This window comes from Oncorhynchus kisutch, linkage group LG26 (assembly GCF_002021735.2).
Source record: "Oncorhynchus kisutch isolate 150728-3 linkage group LG26, Okis_V2, whole genome shotgun sequence".
Lineage (NCBI taxonomy): Eukaryota > Metazoa > Chordata > Actinopteri > Salmoniformes > Salmonidae > Oncorhynchus > Oncorhynchus kisutch.
This window is the reverse complement of record NC_034199.2, coordinates 4,661,315-4,683,219: the sequence shown is the minus strand read 5'-3', so window position 1 is coordinate 4,683,219 and position 21,905 is coordinate 4,661,315. Positions and strand designations below refer to the sequence as shown.

Here is a 21,905-nt window from a genome sequence, read left to right as displayed (position 1 = left end):
TAGCAGCTATAGCAACAGTGTATCCTTACATTTTATGTTATGTCATCAAGATTGTCTCTGATTCTGCATATATTTACAAAAGGACCATCACTACTGATGACGTCAGGGGCCTTTCTTTTGAATTGTTTGATTTGACCTCAGATAGTTAGTCTTTCTCCCTCTGTCTCTCCCTCCCAGAGCCTCGTGAAGATGACACACACAGCATGCCCGAAAGCCACAGTAAGTAGAGCTCTGTGTCTGCACAATTCTCAAGCACAATGGCTTTGTCCAGTGTCATTCCATAGACACTCTACACTCTAACGGCTTGTCTCACTGATCACTCACTCACTCCATTCACATACAGTAAAGAATGGGCTTTTCAGACTTTGGAATCTGATTTCTTGTGAAGCACAAACATATTTACCCTAAAACCTATTAGGTCATGTTTAAAGTGGATGTATTTTTATCGTTTAGATAAGGGCAGTCTGACAGACATAGATATTAACCAGCTCGCCAGAGCACAATTTGGTTATGGCTTAGGAAATCTGATTAAGGTAAAATATTAAATACAACTTAATTTACATTTATTTGATTGAAAAAGACAGCTGCTCTAGGCAGAGCCGTGGGCATTGTAGCTTGGCCACTTACCAAGCGCCCTTTGGGTTGGCTGGCACATAGTTAGCCTGTCACACCCTGACACATTGGCAATGGTGGAAAAAGTACTCAATTGTCATACTTGAGTAAAAGTAAAGATACCTTAATAGAAAATCACTCAATAAAAAGTGAAAGTCACCCAGTAAAATACTACTTGAGTTTTAGTCTAAAAGTATTTAGTTTTAAATGTACTTAAGTATGAAAAGTCAATTGAACTGCTAAAATGTACCAAAAGTAGTAGTGCTGATGTATCAAAAGTACAATAATTTTTTATTGACAGATAGCCAGGGGGATGTGCCAACACTAAGACATAATTTACAAACGAAGCATTTGTGTTTAGTGAGTCCTCCAGATCAGAGGCAGTAGGGATGACCAGGGATGTTATCTTGATTAATGTGTGAATTGGATCATTTTCCTGTCGAAATGTAGCAAGTACTTTTGGGTGTCATGGAAAATGTAATGTAGTACAAAGTCAAATATTTTCTTTAGGAAAGAAGTGAAGTAAAAGTTGACAAGAATATACAGTTGAAGTCGGAAGTTTACATTACCTTAGCCAAATACATTTAAACTCAGTTTCACAAATCCTGACATTTAATCCAAGTAAACATTCCCTGTCTTAGGTGAGTTAGGATCACCACTTTATTTTAAGAATGTGAAATGTCAGAATAATAGTAGAGAGAATGATTTATTTCAGCTTCTATTTATTCCATCACATTCTCAGTGTGTCAGAAGTGTACATACACTCAATTAGTATTTGGTAGCATTGCCTTTAAATGGTTTAACTTGGGTCAAAGGTTTTGTGTAGCCTTCCACAAGCTTCTCACAATAAGTTGAGTGAATTTTGGCCCATTCCTCCTGACAGAGCTGGTGGACCTGAGTCAGGTTTGTAGGCCTCCTTGCTCGCACACGCTTTTTCAGTTCTGCCCACAAATTTTCTATGGGATTGAGATGGCCACTCCAAAATCTTGACTTTGTTGTCCTTAAGCCATTTTGCTACAACTTTGAAGTATGCTTGGAGTCATTGTCCATTTGGAAGACCTACTTGCGACCAAGCTTTAACTTCCTAACTGATGTCTTGAGATGTTATTTCAATATATCCACATAATTTTCCTACCTCATGATGCCATCTATTTTGTGAAGTGCACTAGCCCCTCCTGCAGCAAAGCACCCCACAACACAATGCTGCCACCCCCGTGCTTCACAGTTGGGATGGTCTTCTTCGGCTTGCAAGCCTCCCCCTTTTTCCTCCAAACATAATGATGGTCATTATGGCCAAACAGTTCTATTTTTGTTTCATCAGACCAGAGGACATTTCTCCAAAAAGTATGATCTTTGTCCCTACGTGCAGTTGCAAACCGTAGTCTGGCTTTTTTATGGCTTTGGAGCAGTGGCTTCTTTCTTGCTGAGCGGCCTTTCAGGTTATGTCGATATAGGACTCGTTTTACTGTGGATATAGATATTTTTGTACCTGTTTCCTCCAGCATCTTCACAAGGTCCTTTGCTGTTGTTCTGGTGATTGATTTGTACTTTTCGCACCAAAGTACGTCAAAGTGCGTCTCCTTTCTGAGCGGAATGACGGCTGCGTGGTCCCATGGTGTTTATACTTGCGTACTATTGTTTGTACTGATGACCGTGGTACCTTCAGGCGTATGGAAATTGCTCCCAAGTATGAACTAGACTTGTGGAGGTCTTGGCTGATTTCTTTTGATTTTCCCATGATGTCAAGCAAAGGGGCACTGAGTTTGAAGGTAGGCCTTGAAATACATCCACAGGTACACCTCCAGTTGACTCAAATTATGTCAATTAGCCTATCAGAAGCTTCTAAAGCCATGACATAATTTTCTGGAATTTTCCAAGCTGTTTAAAAGGCAGTCAACTTAGTGTATGTTTACTTCTGACCCACTGGAAATGTGATACAATGAATTATAAGTGAAATAATCTGTCTGTTAACAATTGTTGGACAAATTACTTGTGTCATACGTCCTAACCAACTTGCCAAAACTATAGTTTGTTAACAAGAATTTTGTGTAGTGGTTGAAAAACTAGTTTGAATGACTCCAACCTTAGTGTATGTAAACATCTGACTTCAACTGTAAGTAGTAAAGTACAGATACCCCAAGAACTAGTCGTTTAAAATATTTTTACTGAAGTACTTTACACCACCGCACATTGGTATGCCAACAGAGGTATTCGAGTCCGGGACGTCTTAGGTCAATTAGAGTGTTGTGGAATTTATTAGAGGGTAACTTGGTGTATTTTTTTTGTGTGTGCACGTGCATGTGTGTGATAGCATGTGTGAGCATGTGCATGTGTGGTTTAAGCATCTACTGTGCCATTTGTTTGCTGCACGGCCCCATTACTTAATTTGCACGATCTTAACTTTTACTATCTTTCAGTTTTTAGTTGTTTATTTTTTTGCTGAGCAGAGCAGCTGCTCATCCTTAAATCTTCTTCCACTTAGCATCTCTTTTTTTCCCTCGCTCTCTCTATTCCTCTCTCTCTCTCTCTCTCTCTCTTTTCCTCTCCCTGTCTCCTTGTGTCCTGTGATTCAATAAGTGCAGGATCCAGTAGAACAAAATGTTACTGAGCAAAGCAAGTCACTCATAAACACACTCATAAAAAGAGACTGAGAAACACATTGTGTGCTCGCACTTTACCTACTTGTGCTGCTTTCGTGCTGGCAGACAGAAGCACCATATGATTTGCTCTCTGACGTGTGTTTCTTAAAAGTTCACTTAGCTCCTGCATTTCCATTACCTATTTAGAGAGCAATAAAAAGAAACAAACACTATACAGCTACAACATAGAAAAGAAAAGCTAATGCTAAATTAGTCTTTGCTAATATGATAATGTTTTTTGACGTACAGTAGCGCTGGACGATATGGCCAAAATGTAATATCCCTATATAGGTCATTTCATAATCCGATAACGATACGTATCAAATCAACTTCCGGCGCCGACAGAGATGGCCGCCTCGCTTCGGCATTCCTAGGAAACTATCTAGTATTTTTTATTTTTTTACATGTTATTTCTTACATTGGTACACCAGGTAATCTTAGGTTTCATTACATACAGTCGGGAGGAACTACTGAATATAAGAGCAACATCAACTCACCATCATTACGACCAGGAATATGACTTTCCCGAAGCGGATCCTGTGTTCTGCCTTCCACCCAGGACAATGGATCGGAGCCCAGCCGGTGACCCAAAACAACAACGTCGTAAAAGGGGCAAAGGAAGCGGTCTTCTGGTCAGGCTCCAGAGACGGGCATATCGCGCACCGCTCCCTAGCATACTACTCGTCAATGTCCAGTCTCTTGACAACAAGGTTGATGAAATCCGAGCAAGGGTAGCATTCCAGAGAGACATCAGAGACTGTAACGTTCTTTGCATCACAGAAACATGGCTCACTCGAGAGACTCTATCGGAGTCGGTGCAGCCAGCTGGTTTCTTCACGCATCGCACCGACAGAAACAAGCATCTTTCTGGTAAGAAATGATTAACGAGACGTGGTGTGATCATAACAACATACAGGAAATCAAGTCCTTCTGTTCACCTGACTTAGAATTCCTCACAGTCAAATGTCGACCTCATTATCTACCAAGGGAATTCTCTTCGACTATAATCACAGCCGTATATATTCCCTCCCAAGCATACACATCGATGGCCCTGAACAAACTTTATTTGACTCTATGTAAACTTGAAACCACATATCCTAAGGCTGCATTCATTGTAGCTGGGGATTTTAACAAGGCTAATCTGAAAACATGACTCCCTAAATTCTATCAGCATATCGATTGCGCAACCAGGGCTGGTAAAACCCTGGATCATTGTTATTCTAACTTCCGCGACACATATAAGGCCCTCCCCCGCCCTCCTTTCGGAAAAGCTGACCACGACTCCATTTTGTTGCTCCTAGCCTACAGACAGAGACTAAAACAAGAAGCTTCCGCACTCAGGTCTGTTCAACGCTGGTCCGACCAATCTGATTCCACGCTTCAAGACCGCTTCAATCACGTGGATTGGGATATGTTCCGCATTGCGTCCAACATCAACATTGACGAATACGCTGATTCGGTGAGCGTGTTCATTAGAAAGTGCATTGACGATGTTATACTCACAGCAACGATTAAAACATTCCCAAACCAGAAACCGTGGATTGATGGCAGCATTCGCGTGAAACTGAAATCACGAATCAGTGCTTTTAACCAGGGCAAGGTGATCGGAAACATGACCGAATACAAACAGTGTAGCTATTCCCTCCGCAAGGCAATCAAACGAGCTAAGCGTCAGTATAGAGACAAAGTAGAGTCGCAATTCAATGGCTCAGACTCAAGAGGTATGTGGCAGGGTCTACAGTCAATCACGGATTACAAAAAGAAAACCAGCCCCGTCACGGACCAGGATGTCTTGCTCCCAGACAGACTAAATAACTTTTTTGCTCACTTTGAGGACAATACATTGCCACTGACACGGACCACTACCAAAACCTGCGGACTCTCCTTCACTGCAGCTGACGTGAGTGAAATATTTAAACGTGTTAACCATCGCAAGGCTGCAGGCCCAGGCGGCATCCCCAGACGCATCCTCAGAGCATGCGCAGACCAGCTGGCTGGTGTGTTTACGGACATATTCAATCAATCCTTATCCCAGTCTCCTGTTCCCACATGCTTCAAGAGGGCCACCATTGTTCCTGTTCCCAAGAAAGTTAAGGTAACTGAGCTAAACGACTACCGCCCCGTAGCACTCACTTCCGACATCATGAAGTGCTTTGAGAGACTAGTCAAGGACCATATCACCTCTACCCTACCTGACACCCTAGACCCACTCCAATTTGCTTACCACCCAAATAGGTCCACAGACGATGCAATCTCAACCACATTGCACACTGCCCTAACCTATCTGGACAAGAGGAATAGCTATGTGAGAATGCTGTTCATCGACTACAGCTCAGCATTTAACACCATAGTTCCCTCCAAACTCGTCATCAAGCTCGAGACCCTGGGTCTCGACTCCGCCCTGTGCAACTGGGTACTTGCCTTACTGACGGGCCGCCCCCAGGTGGTGAGGGTACGTAACAACATCTCCACCCCACTGATACTCACATCACTGGGGCACCACAAGGGTGCGTTCTGAGCCCTCTCCTGTACTCCCTGTTCACCCACGACTGCGTGGCCATGCACGCCTCCAACTCAATCATCAAGTTTGCGGACGACACTACAGTCGTAGGCTTGATTACCAACTACGACGAGACGGCATACAAGGAGGAGGTGAGGGCCCTCGGAGTGTGGTGTCAGGAAAATAACCTCACACTCAACATCAACAAAACAAAGGAGATGATTGTGGACTTCAGGAAACAGCAGACGGATCACCCCCATATCCACATCGACGGGACAGTAGTGGAGAGGGTTTTGAGTTCCTCGGCATACACATCACAGACAAACTGAATTGGTCCACCCACACAGACAGCATTTTCTGTAAATTCAATGAATAAATTGTTTATATAAAATGTGGTCACATGTAAAGGCTTAGTTCTTATTGCATTTTGAATTATACTCAACAAATAAAAGGTACTAAGTCATATTTGATTATTTCTCCTTTTATTTAAACATTTTGTGCACATTTTCAATTAAGCATGTAACAAAATATAAAATATGAATGTATAAAATCTAAAAAGGTAAATAGAAAACACTTCATCTACAGTTGCAAACAAAATAAATATAGGCCAAACATTTTTTTTGGGGGGGGGGGGTGGTGTTATTCACATATCAATTTGCATTTGGTACCTTGGGTCGAGTGTTAGCACCAACTCACGAAACCCCCGTTTCTCGACTGTGTACATTGAGGCCATGTCTTTGCAGATGTAAGTTGTAACGGCAGCTGTTCTCTCCTTCCATCTTTGTGATTCTTTGCCATATGGTGTGCTGCGGGCAAAAGCCTCTTGCATGTCTGAGTCTGTCTCGCAAAGAAGGGCTCCTATTGGTAAAAAAAAGCAGACATTGAATATCCCTTTGAGCATGGTGAAGTTATTAATTACACTTTGGATGGTATATCAATACCCCCAGTCCCAACAAAGATATAGGCATCCTTCCTAACACCTGCTGGAGAGGAATGAAACCCCCCCAAAAATCAATATTTAAACAATTTTGAATTGAGGATCTATCAACAAAATGTGGAATAAGTCAAGGGTATGAATACTTTCTGAAGGCACTGTACGTTAGGGCTGGGCAATATGACGATATATATCATGTGATGATAGAGCATAATCTAAAACTATAGAAATTTTTCTATCATTTATTTTGTTATGTCGCAAATCACACTACGGCAATATTTTTAGTCAATTGGACGACGCTTTGCTTTCTTCCACACCTCCCGTGTATAAGGAAATTTGCAACACAAACAAACATTGACGAGAGTGAACGTGACACATGACACGGAGCTCGTACCTAAAAGAGGGGCTACTTCGGTCGCATGGACGTGGTTTAGGCATAAAAAGTCTGACACCGACCAGAAACCGTCCTCCCGACAACAGGCTCAAACATCACTAACCTCTTTTACCACGAAAACCTCCCTGGTCTTTGTGGTTGAATCTGTGTTTGAAATGTCCTGCTCAGTTGAGGGACCTTACAGATAATTGTATGTGTGGGGTATAGAGATGGGGTAGTCATTTAAAAATCATGTTAATCACTATTAATGCACACGGAGTGAGTCCATGCCACTTATTATGTGACTTGTTAAGCGCATTTTTATTCTTGAACTTATTCATGCTTGCAATAACAAAGGGATTGAATACTTATTGGCTGAAAAAACATAATTCCACTTTGACATTATGGGGTATTGTGTGTAGGCTAGTGACACCAAATCTAAATGTAATCAACGTTAAATTCAGGCTGTAACACAACAAACTGTGGAAAATTGAATACTTTCTGAAGGCACTTTATTATGTAATGTGTGTATGCATGTGCCTAATGTATTAAAACGTGCACTGTTTTGCCCAGCACAGTTGCTTCTTGAGAGATAATTGAAGTCTTATGGAATTGAATCAAATAAAAAAAATGTAACTCACACGAGACACTTCTCCCTCCTCATCAGATCTCTATGATGAGAACAACATGGACACCGTGGCAGATGGACGACACTACAGAATGGTATTGCCCACTCTCAATTCCTGACTTCCTGAATTACAGTCTTACCTTTTTTACACTACCGAGCCAAGCCAAACTATACTGGGCTGGCCTGGGTTCACATACACCAAAGTTGCTGGAACTGTTCGCGAAAGGACAATGTAAGAGAAAATATCAGAGCCAGCACAGTATGGTTCGGGTTGGCCCTATAGTGTTAATCAGTCAATTGTGTCCTTGACTGTTTATGTTGGTGGGTAGAGGACATCCCTCTATGGCAGTGTTTCTTAGCTTGGGTCCTCGGGTGTGCCCGAGTGTTGCACATTTTTATTCCAGCCCTGCAATTCAACTATCAAAGGGTCTTGAGGAATAGTGGAATAGTTGAGTCGGTTGTGCTTGTGCTGGGCTAGAACACACATGTGCAACCTTACCCTATGAACAATTATGGGAAACGTTTATTTGTGTTATACAGTACGTTCCATATCCATAAAACAAACACAAAATGTAAAATGAACAGTGACTCATTAGTGTGCATACAGCAGTATATCATTTTAAATGTGGCTGGGTCTTCTCAATGGTAATCCATGCTGAAGCATTGAGACCTTGACTCATAGTAACATGTATACACAAATGAAAACCTAGTTTCTCTACAGTACCTGCTTTATGTCTTATACGTTTTATATGTTTGTTTTAACCCTCATACTACAGACTGGAGGTTTTGACCCCAGAGGCATATTTTTTATCATAGCCCAAAGATGGTTTATCAATTCTTCCAATATTTCATGACTTTGTCAATCAACTTGTTCTTAACGAAACTAAATCATTGTTTAGTGTTTCTATATTCAAATGGATTAGAAAGAAGAAAGAAAAGTCCTTTGGGGTAATTTTGTCCCCAGCCAAAAACACCTAATTCAGCCTATAGTAATTTGGTAAATAGGACCTTTATTTGAATCTAAGTTTATCTGGGGATATAATTACCAGCTACCCTCTAAATGTACACATAGTGCTGTATTGGGGCGGCAGGGTAGCCTAGAGAAGTGTTGGACTAGCAACCGGAAGGTTGCTAGTCCAACACTTCTCTAGGCTACCCTGCCGAGCTGACAAGGTACAAATCTGTCGTTCTGCCCCTGAACAGGCAGTTAACACACTGTCATTGAAAATAAGAATTTGTTCTTAACTGACTTGCCTGGTTAAATAAAACTACAATATAGAATATTAGCCGAAATAAGTCTGTTTTGGTTATTCTTTATTTCTGATAAAATTATTTCTAATTATGTTTTTAGAAGAATGAAGTTGATATTTGGCTATGATTGTTACTTTTTCAAATAGTTTCTTCTTGGGGTCAAAATGATCCCAGTTGGTAATCCATGTATGTATAATATGTTGGTAGTATGAGGGTTAAGTTGCTTGTACAGGTCTTCTTGAGTGTTTGAGACACCTTAGTTCATGTTTATGGTTGAGACATCCCTGTGTGCAAGTAAAGGCGAATTCAGACTTCAAAAAGTGGACATGTTTGTACAGCCCCTTATAACATTTCATCCTTTCAACCATAAGTCATCCTTTCAACCATAAGGCTATCAACCATAAGTCATTTAATTGGTCCTACGTGAAAGCTATGTGGTCCTGTATGGCTCAGTTGGTAAATCATGTCACTTGCACTGCTAGGATTGTGTGTTCAAATCCCAGGATAACCCATATGTAAAATGTATACAAGCATGACTATAAGTTGCTTAGGACAAAAGCATCTGCTAAATGGCATAAATATTATGTAGCAGCTTCTGTATCATTGGCCTAAGCTAGGCGATCTAAACCATAGAATCAACTCATCTTTATTTATATAAAAATACAAAAAATTAAATCCTCATTTATATTATTATTTTTATTAAACAAAATGTTTACCCCCTTTTTCTCCCCAATTTCGTGGTATCCAAATGGTAGTTACAGTCTTGTCTCATCGCTGCAACTCCCGTACGGACTCGGGAGAGGTGAAGGTCGAGAGCCGTGCGTCCCCCGAAACACAACCCAACCATTGCTTCTTGACACAATGCCCACTTAACCCGGAAGCCAGCCGCAACAATGTGTCAGAGGAAACACCGTGCCATGTCAGCGTGCACTGCGCCCGGCCCACCACAGGAGTCACTAGTGCGCGATGGGACAAGAACATCGTTGCCGGGCCTAACCCGGACGATGCTGGGTCAATTGTGGGTCTCCTGGTCACGGCTGGCTGCGACAGAGCCTGGACTCGAATCCAGAATCTCTAGTAGCACAACTAGCACCTCGATGCACTGCCTTAAACCACTGTGCCACTCGGGAGGCCCCTTCATGTTGTTTAACAGTTGACCAGATATATAAATCATCTCATTTTTGCTGACCCTTAACCCTGATGAGCAGCTGGTCAGGGTTAAGGCATTGCAGAGTCAGCGCTGGCCCGGTGCATTATTGGTAAATAAATACCAGGCTGTCATAGATCATGACACACATTAAAGAGTCCCAGGTTGTATCCCAAAAACCCTTCTTTTAACCGAAGCCCTTTGGGCCCCGGTTAATAGTAGTGCACTACATAGGTAATAGGTTGCCTTTTGGGACGCAAGCCCCAGAAACGTCAAGTGTATGAGAAAGTGTGAGAGAGACCTTGAAGTGTCTCCTGCTGGTTTTTGTTATGACTGTTGTACAGTCTAGATTGGTTGTTTAGTTCCAAATCACAATGAATAACCAAAACGAAGCACTTTCTCTCATTGTTGTCTGCTGACACAATAATCCTTGGCTCGTATTTACAGTGTTGAGTAGGAGTGCTTATCTAGGATTAGTTTTGTCTTTTAGATCATAATGAATAAGATCACATGGACAGCGGGGGGCGGCGCACGAGCCCATATCCACGAAGCATCTTAGTGTAGGATTGCTGATCTAAGATCAGTTTTTCCTTTTAAACAATAATTAATTATTAAAGCAGGGGACCTGATCCTAGATCAGCACTACTACTCTGAGATGCTTTGTGAATATGGGCCAACATTTAGAAATGTAATACCACATATCAAATCAAATGTTATTAGTCACATGCACCGAATACAACAGGTGTAGTAGACCTTACAGTGAAATGCTTACTTAAGAGCCCCTAACCGACAGTGCAGTTTCAAAAAATATGGATAAAAGTAAGAAGTAATTAAGAGGAGCAGTAAAAAAATATATATATATATGCTGGGGGTGCCGGTAGAAAGTCAATGTGTCACCGGTTAGTTGAGGTAGTATGTACAGTTATGTACAGTATGTAGAGTTAATTAAAGTGACTATGCATAGATGAAAACAGAGAGTGGCAGTGATGTGGAGAGGGGAGGGGGCAATGTGAATAGTCTGGGTAGCCATTTGACAAGATGTTCAAGAGTCTTATGGCTTGGGGGTAGAAGCTGTTTACCAACAAACAAGCCTGCTTGCCGTGTGGTAGCAGAGAGAACAGTCTATAACTAGGGTGGCTGGAGTCTTTGACAATTTTCATGGTCTTCCTCTGACACCGCCTGGTATAGAGGTCCTGGATGGCAGGAAGCTTGGCCCCAGTGGTGTCTGTAGTGCCTTGCGGTCAGAGGACGAGCAGTTGCCATACCAGGCAGTGATGCAACCAATCCGGGATGCTCTCGATGGTTCAGCTGTAGAACCTTTTGAGGTACTGGGGACCCATGCCAAATCTTTTCAGTGTCCTGAGGGGGAATAGGTTTTGTCGTGCCCGCTTCTTGACTGTCATGGTGTGCTTGGACCATGTTAGTTTGTTGGGGATGTGGACACTAAGGAAGTTGAAGCTCTCAACCTGCCCCACTGTAGCCCCATCGATGAGAATGGGGGTGTGCTCTGTCCTCTTTTTCCTGTAGTCCACAATCACCTCCTTTGTCTTGATCACGTTTAGGGAGAGGTTGTTGTCCTGGCACCACATGGCCAGGCCTCTGACCTCCTCCCTATAGGCTGTCTCATTGTTGTCGATGATCAGGCATACCACTGTTGTGTCATCGGCAAATTATTTTTTTATTTAAAAAAAATGTCACCTTTATTTAACCAGGTAGGAACAAGTTCTCATTTACAACTGCGACCTGGCCATGATAAAGCAAAGCAGTGCGACACAAACAACAACACAGAGTTACACATGGAATAAACAAACGTACAGTCAATAACACAATAGAAAAGTCAATAAATAGGCGTAGTGGCGAAGTAATTACAATTGAGCAAATAAACACTGGAGTGATAGATGTGCAGAAGATGAATGTGCAGGTAGAGATACTTGGGTAAATAAATAACAATATTGGGATGTACAGGTAGGCTATGTACAGGTGCAATGATCTGTAAGCTGCTCTGACAGCTGATGCTTAAAGTTAGTGAGGGAAATATGAGTCTCCAGCTTCAGTGACTTTTGCTATTCGTTCCAGTCATTGGCAGCAGAGAACTGGGAGGAAAGGTGGCCAAAGGAGGAATTGGCTTTGGGGGTGACCAGTGAAATATACCTGCTGGAGCATGTGCTACGGGCGGGTGCTGCTATGGTGATCAGTGAGTTGAGATAAGGCGGGGCTTTACCTAGCAAAGACTTATAGATGACCTAGAGCCAGTGGATTTGGGGACGAATATGAAGCGAGGGCCAGCCAACGAGAGCATACAAGAAGCTTGAATTGTTTGAGCACAGATCTGGATAGTAAGACAGAACTCTGCTGGCTATCTCTGTAGTAGATTGCAACTCCGCCCCCTTTGGCAGTTCTATCTTGTTGGAAAATGTTATAGTTAGGGATGTAAATTTCAGGATTTTTGTGGCCTTCCTGAACCACGATTCAGACACGGCTATGACATCCGGGTTGGCAGAGTGTGCTAAAGCAGTGAGAATAAAACAAACTAGGGAGGAAGCTTCTAATGTTAACATGCATGAAACCAAGGCTTTTACGATTATAGAAGTCAACAAATGAGAGTGCCTGGGGAATGGAGTTAGGCGCTGCAGGGCCTGGATTAACCTCTACATCACCAAAGGAACAGAGGAGGAGTGGGATAAGGGTACGGTTAAAGGCTATAAGAACTGGTCGTCTAGTGCGTTCGGAACAGAGAGTTAAAGGAGCAGGTTTCTGGGCGTGGAGGAATAGATTCAAGGCATAATGTACAAATAAGGGTATGGTAGGATGTTAATATAGTGGAGGTAAACCAAGGCATTGAGTGACGATGAGAGTCCATAGCATCAATGCCTTCCTCTTGCAGGAACTGCTGACACACTCCAGCCACATGAGGTCTAGCATTGTCTTGCATTAGGAGTAACAGAGGGCCAACCGCACCTGCATATGGTCTCACAAGGGTCTGAGGATCTCATCTCGGTACCTAATGGCAGTCAGGCTACCTCTGGCGAGCACATGGAGGGCTGTGCGGCCCCCCAAAGAAATGCCACCCCACACCATGACTGACCCACCGCCAAACCGGTCATGCTGGAGGATGTTGCAGGCAGCAGAACATTCTCCACAGCGTCTCCAGACTCTGTCACGTCTGTCACATGTGCTCAGTGTGAACCTGCTGTCATCTGTGAAGAGCACAGGGCGCCAGTGGCGTATTTGCCAATCTTGGTGTTCTCTGGCAGATGCCAAACGTCCTGCACGGTGTTGGGCTGTAAGCACAACCCCCACCTGTGGACGTCAGGCCCTCATACCACCCTCACGGAGTCTGTTTCTGACCGTTTGAGCAGACACATGTACATTTGTGGCCTGCTGGAGGTCATTTTGCATGTGAAATTTATTGTCAATCAGTGTTGCTTCCTAAGTGGACAGTTTGATTTCACAGAAGTGTGATTGACTTGGAGTTACATTGTGTTGTTTAAGTGTTCCCTTTATTTTTTTGAGCAGTGTATAAACAATATATACGAAGAAAAAATATATATACACGGGACACGACAAGACAAAGATGTTTGACTGCTCCGCCATCTTGGATAAATGAATGATGGTGTTGGAGTCGTGCCTGGCCATGCAATCATGAGTGAACAAGGAGTACAGGAGGGGGCTGAGCACGCCCCCCTGAGGGGACCCTGTGTTGATGATCAGCTTGGCGGATGTGTTACCTACCCTTACCACCTGGGGGCAGCTGTCAGGAAGTCCAGGATCCAGTTGCAGAGTGTGTGCAAAGTGTTTAGTCCCAGGGTCCTTAGCTTATTGATGAGCTTTGAGGGCACTATGGTGTTGAATTCTGAGCTGTAGTCAATGAACAGCATTCTCACATAGGTGTTCCTTCTATCCAGGTGGGAAAGGGCAGTGTGGAGTGCAATAGAGACTGTATCATCTGTGGCACTGTTGTGGCGGTATGCAAATTGGAGTGGGTCTAGGGTTTCTGAGATGATGGTGTTGATGTGAGCCATGACCAGCCTTTCAAAGCACTGCATGGCGACAGACTTGAGTGCTACGGGTCGGCAGTCATTTAGGCAGGTTACCTTTAAGTGTTCTTGGGCACAGGCACTATGGTGGTCTGCTTAAAACATGTTGGTATTACAGACTCGGACAGGGAGAGGTTGAAAATGTCAGTGAAGACACTTGCTAGTCCATGTCCATTTAGCCTATGATTTAAACCTGATTTTGTTGTTGCAATTGAAGTGATAGTGAATACTTCTGTTTTCATGTTTATGACCACAGCTTTAGCATGGTCTTACCAGCATTTCCTGCTTTGGTTATCTTGGGAAAGATAGAGAGGGAGAGCACCCTCAAGTGGTGTGAGCAGAACAAGTAATTTGAATGACTCAGGGAGACATGAGCCAGTGTAGTTGGGTGAAATGTTTTTTCTGCTTATGTACTGTTAATTTCTGAAACAACTCAAATCCAACCTTCAAGAGCCTCAGTTTAGCATATGGTGATCCTTTGTTATTCCAAAAAAGGAAATGTGACACCATCTCCCATAAATGACCACAGTAACAAACTTATGGTGATATTTCCATCATATAGTGATATTTACTCAGGGAACGTCGTCCTCATTGTCATTCAACGTATGGCAGCCCACCCAAAGCCATGGGAATAATGCATTTGCATGGCCTGTATAATATCCGTCATTTAGCAAACACTTTTATCAAACCCATGTCCTTGGCATTGCAAGTGCTGTGTTCTACCAACTGAGCCTTATTGAATCATACAGTATTGGAAAGAAGAACAAACATCTGTTGTCACATTCAGTAAAAGGATCATCTTCCTAAAAAACATGTCAGCATGGTAATGCTTATTGGACCAATGCTAACCCCACGAGGGTACACATTAAGAGGAAAGGTTGTATTCCAGGTATAAGGTTCTCGATCTTGAGCTCCCTCAAGAGCTCTGGAGGGGACCAGAGCTCTTGAGTGTGTCTCAGTAGTTCTTATTAGTGGACAGTTGCCACTACTCACCGCCTTTACCCATCTTTGGTGTCCTCCCTGTCTCCTCTCCGCTCTCCTGGTTCTATGTGTGATGATGTCTTTATCTCTACTCTTTTGAAGATGAAAACGACCAAGCGACTGCTCACTGTGCACCCCGTCGACTTCGGTCTGGACCTTAACTACTCCACCCACTCTCTGTCTCGACAAGAATCCTGTCAGGTACTGACTGGAAGAGAAAGTCCTCTGTCTCCCTTAGACTCTCTCATAGCCCTAGCTTGTAAAAATAAAAAGGTACACCCATATAACCACACAATGCATACGTAAATACATACACAGACACACATGTTTGTTTTGCTATCCTTGTGGGGACCAAACAATTGATTCCCATTAAAAAAGGCCTATTTTCCCTAACACTAATTGTAACCCTAACCCTAATCCCTATGCCTAAAATAGTTTTAATTTGATTTGTTTTACTATCCTTGTGGGGGCTTCTGGTCCCCACAAGGATAATAAAACCAAACACACACACACACACACAGTAGTGTCTTTCTTGGCATTAACTTTAATCCAGTAACTATATTAAATTGGCCTTATTTCTATATCTATTGTTTTATTCATGCAGTCTAGTCAGCATGGTTCCTCTGGTTTCGCTTTCAAAGTGGACAATCATTCTTAACTGTGAATGTTGAGTTGCGCTATCAAGTCTGGAACACATTTGAGCTTGATTCAATAAAACGATCACATTGTACCAGCCAGATACCCTAGGGGAGGCTCAAAATATCTCCAGACCAATCTAAACTACTTGACTTTATGTGCTAGGGCTAACATGGCATTTTTGTGAGCAACAGGTCTGCACTTTGTAAATACAAGGAATTGTAAGAAGGTACAATATCCGGACTGCTTTAGTTTATTGTCAATTAGTTATCGTAACTGTTGTTAATAGGCTTGGGCCGTATACCGTATATATCAAATCAAATGTTATTAGTCACATGCACCGAATACAACAGGTGTAGTAGACCTTACAGTGAAATGCTTACTTAAGAGCCCCTAACCAACAGTGCAATTTCAAAAAATACAGATAAGAGATAAAAGTAACAAGTAATTAAAGAGGAGCAGTAAAAAATAACATTATATACAGGGGGGTGCCGGTACAGAGTCAATGTGGAGGAGCACCGGTTAGTTGAGGTAGTATGTACATAGAGTTAATTAAAGTGACTATGCATAGATGAAAACAGAGAGTGGCAGTGATGTGGAGAGGGGAGGGGGCAATGTGAATAGTCTGGGTAGCCATTTGACAAGATGTTCAGGAGTCTTATGGCTTGGGGGTAGAAGGTGTTTAGAAGTCTCTTGGACCTAGACGTGGCGCTCCGGTACTGCTTGCCATGTGGTAGCAGAGAGAACAGTCTATGACTAGGGTGGCTGGAGTCTTTGACAATTTTCAGGGCCTATATACCTGGGTATTTGAAATAGCCAGGGGATGGTTTTTCAATAACATTAAAAGTTTTTATTTGAAGTTGTTCAATATGTTGTTGTATTTGTAGCTACTTTTTAAGTAAATACCTGGTGTCAACTTGTGCAATACATTAGGAGATAAAGCAGATCACATTCTTCATTTCACCTGTCACATTATTTTACATTATGAAGCTTACCATAATTCCCCAGAACAATTGAACCAGTCATATGTTTGTAAATAGCCCAAAGGGTGAAAGCGTCCAGCTGTGTATTGGCAGGGGACATGATTTATATTGAGTCAACAGTGTTTTTTTTGCTTCAATAGACTGATCAGGAAAGTGCAACTATAGTTTTCCTTCACAAAAAATACATTAGTGCAACACATTTGACAGAAAACAACTTAATTTTCATTAAATGACAACAGAAGTGCAAAGTTATTTGGCTGGCAGCCACACATGTAGCCTAATTGAGCTTGCAAAAACGATGCATGGCCATAATTTTTCTGTTTATCATAGAAGTAATGTAGCCAGCTGCATGTCCTAATATTTTGTTTAAAGTTCATCAGGAATTTTACCAGAGAAAAGTAGGCTGGCTACACCGAGAAAAAAGTAGGCCTACCAAGTAGAAGATAAAAGCTACAAAACCAGTCTGAGCGTGCTGTCTGCTGATAGAATGCCCATTCAGTGAATTCTCATCCAAGTGGGGAGAAGTGCAACAGATGCACAAAGTTAAGAAATTACAATAAGAAGCATTTTAGATCAGCGTAATGGATTTCTTACTCGTTTTATATTTTTTCCCGTGTGAAAAATTAAGAATTATGCATTAACACAACTCCTAAGTTTAACTTGCTAGTTATCTAAGTAAGTTACTGACTGAATAAGGGGATGGGACATCATATTGTGTAAGCTTTCTCCTGTGTTTGAGAAGTCAAAGCCTTTTGAATTAGTTATCTATACAGCTGCCACTGACATCTTTCGATTTGCTTGCCTTTTTTCTCTCCATTCTCAGCCTGTCTATTCCTCCCCCATCTGCTCCAAGCAGAGCAGGCAGGCCCATTGCCCTAGGGACTCCAGACAGACACAGAGTGTACACATGTTACTTCAGAGCAGATCAGCTTGCTTCAAAACTTTGTTAATTTGCACAATGTCTTTTGATTACATTCGCTTGTAAATGTCCAAATTCAGCAAAAATGACATTCGGCAACTCTTACCTATATATGTACAACTTTATGAGCTAGATTGCCTGTCTCTGTAAATAGTTTATTTTCGTTTGTGCTCATTAGCAGCCTCCATTGAAATTCTATATTACTTGTGCTAATTTTGTTAGCATTCTAGGAAGGTTCCCAAAGGTATTTTTAGTTTTTTGGCGCCCCCTTGTGTACTAAGCCGGTAATACCATAAATCTCAGAATGAGATGCATGTCGATTTAAACTGAAATGTGATTAGGTGAATTCAAAGACTTTTGGTGCCACACTTCACCTAATCAAATCGAATGAAATTGTATTTGTCACATGCGCTGAATACAACAGGTTAACCAACAATAAGAAAAATACATGTTAAGCAAGTATTTACTAAAATAAACTGGGGAGAAAAAAATTATATATATATATTTATATATAAAAAAGTAAAGAAGAAAAATGACAAATAGTTAAGTATCAACAATAAAATAACAGTAGGCTAAATACAGGGGCTGTATACAGGGTGTACCGGTACAGAGTCAATATGCGGGGGGCACAGGATAGTCGAGGTAATTGAGGGAATTATCCATGGATAAACAGATAGTCTTAGTGCTCTACACTGAACAAAAATATAGTTATAGTTCATGTAATGAAATCAGTCAATTGAAATAAATTCATTAGGCCCTAATCTATGGATTCACATGACTGTTGGTCACAGATACCTTAAAAAAAATCTGAAAATAGTTAGTATCTGGTGTGACCAACATTTGCCTTATGTAGCACGACACATCTCCTTCGCATAGAGTTGATCAGGCTGTTGATTGTGGCCTGTGGAATGTTGTCCCACTACTCTTCAATGTTTGTGCGAAGTTGCTGAATATTGGCAGGAACTGGAACACGCTGTCGTACACGTCTATCCAGAGCAAACAGGGCATGGAATAACTGGGACATTTTCAGCTTCCAGCAATTGTGTACAGATCCTTGCGACATGGGGGCGTGCATTATCATCCTAAAACATGAGGTGATGGCGGCGGATGAATGGCATGACAATGGACCTCATGATCTCTTTGTGCATTCAAATTGCTATCTATAAGTAATTGTCCATAGTTTATGCCTGCTCATACCATAACCCCACCGCCACCACTTGTTCACAAAGCTCTTCAGTTGGTGGGCCTGGCTGCCAAGGGGCTGCACCTCTCCCAGTCATGCGAAATCCATAGATTAGGGATCTGCAGTGAAGAGAATCGTCGCGTTACAACTTTGTCAATTTGGGATTTTATAAGCAAAATAGAAAAGGACATTCTTGAAGAGACTCAACTGGCTAAAAGTATTTCAATGGTACTCGTTGAGTAGATGTCAAAAGTTTGGACACCTACTCATTAAGGGTTTTTCACTATTTTCTACATTGTAGAATCATAGTGAAGACATCAAAACTATGAAATAACACATATGGAATCATGTAGTAACCAAAAAAGTGTTCTTATGAGCAGGTGGGACGGTAGGGTCCCACCTGGCCAACATCTGTTGAAATTGCAGAGCGCCAAATTCAAAATACAGAAATAGTCATAATAAACATTCATAAAAATACAAGTGTTATACATCGGCTTAATGATTAATTTCTTGTTAATCCAGTCGCTGCTCAATAAATGTTTGTTTTGTTCGATAAAGTCCCCCTTTATGTCCCAAAAACTCTGTTTTGTTGGTGCGTTTTGTTCAGTAATCCACTGGCTCACAGGCGGTCACGACATGCAGACTAATACATCCTAATAGTACCGGTAAAGTTTGTCGAAATGTTTGTCAAATGATGTTTAGAATTAATCCTCAGGTTGTCTATTGTCTAAATAATCGATAATATTTCAACCGGACAATAGCGCCTTCAATAGAAAGGAAAAACAACGAACGGCGCCCAATCGTTCATGCGAGCAAACTAGCTCTGGTTAATTCTAGAGTCCACATAGAAAATGGTCTCATTCTTCCTAATTTTTCATAACCCAAGCCTGAAACAATGTCCAAAGACTGTTGACATCTAGTGGAAGCCATTTCCTTCACTCTGCAGTCCAACTCATCCCAAATCATCTCAATTGAGTTGAGGTCGGGTGATTGTGGAGGCCAGGTCATCTGATGCGGCACTCCATCACTCTCCTTGGTCAAATAGCCCTTACTCAGCCTGGGAGTTGTTTTGGGTCATTGACCTGTTGAAAAACAAATGATAGTCCCACTAAGCCCAAACCAGATGGTGTATCGCTGCAGAGTGCTGTGGTAGCCATGCTGGTTAAGTGTGCCTTGAATTACAAATAAATCACAGACACTGTGACCAGAAAAGCACCCCCACACCATCACACCTCCTCCTTCATGCGTCACGGTGGGAACCACACATGCAGAGATCATCCGGACACCTACCCTGCGTCTCACAAAGACACCGCAGTTGGAACCAAAAATCTCAAATTTGGTCTCATCAGACAAAAGGACAGATTTCTTGGCCCAAGCAAGTCTCTTCTTATTATTGGTGTCCTTTAGTAGTGTTTTTTTGGCAGAAATTTGACTATGAAGGCCTGATTCACGCAGTCTCTGAACAGTTGATGTTGAGATGTGTCTGTCTGTTACTTGAACTCTGTGAAGCATTTATTTGCGCTGCAATTTCTGAGGCTGGCAACTCTCATGAACTTATCCTCTGCAGCAGAGTTAACTCTAGGTCTTCCTTTCCTGTACTACATTTCAGAATTTGACAAATAAACAAACATTCTTTGGATATCTGAATGTCTAGCATCTGTTTGGTGCTACGGAACCCTGTAGCATATATTATGTTAATCCATGAGGGCAGACAGATTTCAAAGACTTGGAATATGGAAGAGATCCATATAAATTTTATGGTGGTATTAAACCAGTGCTCTCAAACCCTTGTTCCTGGAAAGCTACCTTCCTGTAGGCTTTCAATTAGCTGGTTGATAAGCTGACCAGGTTACTTACAACAACGGTTGGAGCGAAATCCTACAGGAGGGTAGCTCGCCAGGAACAGGGTTGGAGATGCCTGTTCTACCACAGGAGGTTTGTGGCACCTTAATTGGGGAGAACGGGCTCAAGGTAATGGCTGGAGCGGAATTAGTGGATTGGTATCAAATACATCAAATCTCATTCCATTTGCTCCGTTCCGGACATTTATTATGAGCCGTCCTCCCCTCAGCAGTCTGCTGTGTGTTCGACATTGTCTTAAGCTGAGCCACACTGGCTGCATTTACACAGGCAGCCCAATTCTGATATTTTTAACACTAATTGGTTTTAATTTGTAGGGCTGTCCCCATTGATATCTTTTTATTTGAGTAGTGGCTAATATATTTATAAAAATTATGACACCTGCCTGATTCACGCCTGTCTGAGTGGACTAATCTCTTGCAGAGGCCACGTGGATGGCACACCAGTCAAATCAAATGTTATTTGTCACATTCACCTTACAGTGAAATGCTTACTTACATCCCTTAACCAACAATGTAGTTAAGAAAAATACCTTAAAAAATAAGAAATAAAAGTAACAAATAATTAGTGCTGCTAGTTTGCCTGTCCCGGTCTGCTAACTGCTAGCCCCTGCTAACTGCTTGCTTGCAAACCCGGTCTGCTAACTGCTAGCCTGCCAGCCCCAGTCTGCTAACTGCTAGCTTGCCGGCCCCAGTCTGCTAACTGCTAGCTTGTTTAGCCCCGGCCTACTAACTGTTAGCTTGTTAGCATCGGCCTGCTAACTGTCTGAATCTCTGTGTCCCCAGTCAGCACAACCACTCACTGGACCCATATGTTCACTTGGCTACGCATGCCTCTTTCTAATATCAATATGCCTTGTTCATTACTCTCCTGGTTAGTGATTACTGTCTTATTTCACTGTAGAGCCTCTAGCCCTGCTCAATATGCCTTAGCCAACCATGTTCTTCCACCTCCTACATATGCGATGACATCACCTGGTTTAAACGTCTCTAGAGACTATATCTCTCTCATCATTACTCAATGCCTAGGTTTACCTCCAATGTACTCACATCCTACCTTACCTTTGTCTGTACACTATGCCTTGAATCTATGCTATCGTGCCCAGAAACCTACTCCTTTTACTCTCTGTTCCGAAGGTGCTAGACGTCCAGTTCGTATAGCATTTAGCCGTATTTAACCGCTAACTATAACATTTTCCGCCAAGATAGAACTGCCAAAGGGG

The 21,905-nt window shown here is 42.1% G+C and overlaps 1 protein-coding gene across 1 annotated transcript in view; it reads left to right on the top strand.

Moving 5' to 3' along the window:
- Positions 1 to 21,905, top strand: part of LOC109870713 (melanophilin) — a 120,357-nt gene that overhangs the window by 45,283 nt on the left and 53,169 nt on the right. The window contains exons 5-7 of the mRNA XM_020461325.2: positions 178 to 219; positions 7,726 to 7,781; positions 15,205 to 15,303. Of these exons, the coding sequence (XP_020316914.1) occupies positions 178 to 219; positions 7,726 to 7,781; positions 15,205 to 15,303 (197 nt within the window). The remainder of the gene's footprint in view (positions 1 to 177; positions 220 to 7,725; positions 7,782 to 15,204; positions 15,304 to 21,905) is intronic.